Genomic DNA, 3,634 nt, shown 5'->3' with positions numbered 1-3,634 from the left:
AGAGGGTCGCTGTGTGTCAGAGCAGACTTGACCACCCACAACAGCAGGAGCTGAGGAAATCCAAGATTAAGGGGCCCTTCAGTGAAAGAAAAAAATCACCTTGTTTATCTTAATTGGAAATTCCAAGATGCTGTTTCTTCATCTATTTATATCTAAATATGCTACTGATTAAATTACTTTACATATACTGGCCTCTGCCTTTCATTAGCCATTTGACTTGAGAAAGAATTCTTAACTTCTGTGATTTTCCATCTCCTAATGTTTCAAATAAGTATAAAAATAGTAGCAATAACAGTCTTCTAGGTGTGTAATAAGAATTAAATAGCACATGCCAGCAAAACAATGAGAATATACCAAGTCCTCAGTAACATTAGGTACTATTATTGTTGTTATTATACTAGTCTCCGAGATTATCTCCTCATGTGCAAAATGGGTAAATAATAGCTCTGAAGTTCTTATAAGGATCACATGGAATCACTTGTGCAAAGCTCCTGATATCTCCCAATGCACACAGCAACAACTCAACAAGATGTATAGATTATTACATAGTATAAAGGACATTGGATTTAGACAATAAACATTGTGAGTTCTTTTCCAGCGGTTCTTGTATCCTTTCTTTGTATTCCCATTATCACTGCCCAGTACTCCTGTCTCAATTTCCATAAATAGTCAGCAAATTGGTGTTCTAGCCTCTAACTTCCATGACCTTAGTGAACTTCCCAAGACAAACAAAAGCCTTTACTAGAGTAATATCCCAGGATTCTTCTTTCCTCAAATTATTCTGCATCCTTCTGCTCATATTCACAAAAACAGTTCTCTATTTCCAAAAGAAAAAAGGAAAAGATAACTTTACATCCTGGCTAGTTGGCTACTGTGTGTACTGTTCACTAATTCAAAGTGTGCAGAGATGATCTCCTACCCTTTGTATGTGAATAACTCTTTCATGTCTACATTCTTAACAAAATCTTCACATGGACAACAAGTTGAGTAATCTTCCAAAACACACAACTCCTAGGTATGTATCCAAGAAAAAAAGAAATCAGAAACACCATTGATTCTTGTACACCAAGTTCATTACAGAGCAATTAATGAAAGGCAAAAGGCAGAGAAAGAGTCTAGATGCCCATCAGCAGAGGTGTGTACAAATAAAATGTGGTACATACAGAAAACAGGGTATCACTGAGCCATGAGAAGAATCCAATTCTGATACAGGTTATATATCAAGAGTAAACAGTGAAGAAATATGCTAAATAAAATAAAGCAACCACCAAAGGACAAAAATTAAGCCCATTGATATTAAATATCTAAAATAGACAAGGGTGTAGAGACCAAATTCTGTTTGTGGCTCTTAGGGACACATAAAGGGTAAAGACAGGAATACTCAATGGTTAAGAGACACTGAACTTCTGTTAAGGGTGATAGAAAAAATTGAAAATGGAATATGGAGTTGGTTGAGCAACATAACAGACATAAATTAATGCCACTGAATTATATTTGTGAAGAATGTTGAACTGATAAAGATTTACAGATATATTTATCACAATGAAAGAAACACATCTCCAAACATGTACTTACCTCTCAAAAACCTCAAAATTTTATAAATCAATAGAATCAAGATATTTATTGTTTGTTAGAATGAAAAATCTTAATAAATTCAAGGTTGTATTAATAAAATTGTTTCCTTTGTAGATAATGTAACTAACAGTCACACGAAATACATGGAGAACAAGAACAACGTGACAGAATTTGTTCTACTGGGGATCACAGGAAACCCAAAGATGCAAAAAGTCATATTTGCTGTGTTTTTGGTCATCTACATCCTCACTGTGGTAGGAAATATACTCATTGTGGTCACCATCACCACCAGCCCATTGGTGGGATCCCCCATGTACTTTTTCCTGGCCTATCTCTCCTTTATTGATGCTTGCTATTCCTCTGTGAATACCCCTAAACTGATTGTAGATGCACTCCATAAAAGAAAGACCATCCTATTCAATGAATGTATGACTCAAGTCTTTGGAGAACATTTCTTTTCAGGTGCTGAGGTCATCCTTCTTACTGTGATGGCTTATGACCGTTATGTGGCCATCTGCAAGCCCTTGCACTACACAACCATCATGAACTGGAGACTATGTGGTCTGCTAATTGGAGTCTCCTGGGCTGGAGGCTTTCTCCATGCAACTATACAGATCCTTTTCTTGTTTCGATTACCCTTCTGTGGCCCTAATGTCATAGATCACTTTATGTGTGATCTGACCCCTTTGCTCAAACTTGCCTGCACTGATACCCACATTCTAGGGTTCTTTGTTGCTGCCAACAGTGGGTTCATGTGTGTGTTAAACTTTCTCCTTTTGCTGGTCTCCTATGTGGTCATCTTGTACTCTTTAAGGGCCCACAGCTTAGATGGGCGGCGTAAGGCCCTGGAAACTTGTGTTTCCCACATCACAGTGGTCGTCTTATTCTTTGTGCCCTCAATATTTGTGCACATGAGACCAGCAGTCACTTTACCTGTTGACAAAGCAGTTGCTGTATTCTACACCATCATAACTCCCATGTTAAATCCTTTAATCTATACCTTGAGAAATGCCCAGATGAATAACGCTCTTAGGAAGTTGCTCAGTAGGAAAGTTATTTCAGGTGACAAATAAATATCTCATGAGTCTAAGAATTATTCGATTGAGTAAAGGATAAAAAGAACATTCATAAGTATCTCAGAAAGAAATACTTATGGGATATAGAAAAAAATTACTTTACAATTCATAGGTTTTGCATTTAGCAGATGAAAAATCTTCAACAAAAGAAAAGAAACTTAACCTAGGAACATTGTTTGCATACTTGAAATTTTTACCAAATGTAGACTTAGCTTTACTAGCATAAACCATGTAAATGGAAGCATAAGCTTTCTTTTTAATAAAAATGAGATATATTACAAATTATTGATATTAAGCAATAATGTCTATAACAAATATAGATAAATCATCTCTCTTTTAAAAAAACTTTTCATTATGATTTGGGCTATATTTAAAGAGCAAATTCGTCTTCCATTCAACAAGTCATACACATTTTGATTTGTGATAGTCACTCCCAGAATGCAAACAGCACTCTTCTCACATCCTGCCTGTATTGCCCATATCCATTCATATTTCTTTCCTATCCCTTCCTGCCTTATCCCTGGGCAAATGCTGGCCTTTTGGAGACCAGCACTTCTATTGTCCCATTTTACAGGTAAGAAACTGAGAGAAACAGGAAGGTACCAAAGCAGACACATTGAAGAGCCAGGAACTAGAATCAGATTTATTTCACTGACCATGCTCTTTATTGTTATGATGCATTGTCAAGTAATTGATGATATGAAAGTCAGAAAATTATAAAAGCTACTATTTATTGAGTTGTGAATTATGTTGGGCACACTGTATGTATTAATTCATAATCTATAACTTGTTGTTGTTGTTGTTGTTAAGTGCCGTTGAGTCGTTTCCGACTCATAGCCACCCCATGCACAGCAGAACAAAACACTGCCCGATCCCGTGCCAGCCCCACAATCCCTGCTGTACTTGATCCCATCATCACAGCCACTGTATCAATCCATCTCCTTGAAGGCCTCCCCATCTTTCGTGGACCCTCCACCCTACCA

At 36.9% G+C, this 3,634-nt stretch overlaps 1 protein-coding gene across 1 annotated transcript; it reads left to right on the top strand.

Moving 5' to 3' along the window:
- The first annotated feature begins 1,715 nt into the window (after positions 1-1,715).
- LOC103210858 (olfactory receptor 4C46-like) lies at positions 1,716-2,648 on the top strand. Its single transcript, XM_007956776.2, has one exon. It carries the CDS (start codon positions 1,719-1,721, stop codon positions 2,646-2,648), a length of 930 nt encoding a protein of 309 aa, XP_007954967.1. The 5' UTR covers positions 1,716-1,718.
- The last annotated feature ends 986 nt before the right edge of the window (positions 2,649-3,634 follow it).

Source organism: Orycteropus afer, unplaced genomic scaffold (genome assembly GCF_000298275.1).
Source record: "Orycteropus afer afer isolate SDZICR_OR568_19922 unplaced genomic scaffold, OryAfe1.0 scaffold00666, whole genome shotgun sequence".
NCBI lineage: Eukaryota > Metazoa > Chordata > Mammalia > Tubulidentata > Orycteropodidae > Orycteropus > Orycteropus afer.
The sequence above is the reverse complement of the archived record's forward strand: the minus strand, read 5'-3'. Positions and strand labels throughout refer to the sequence as shown.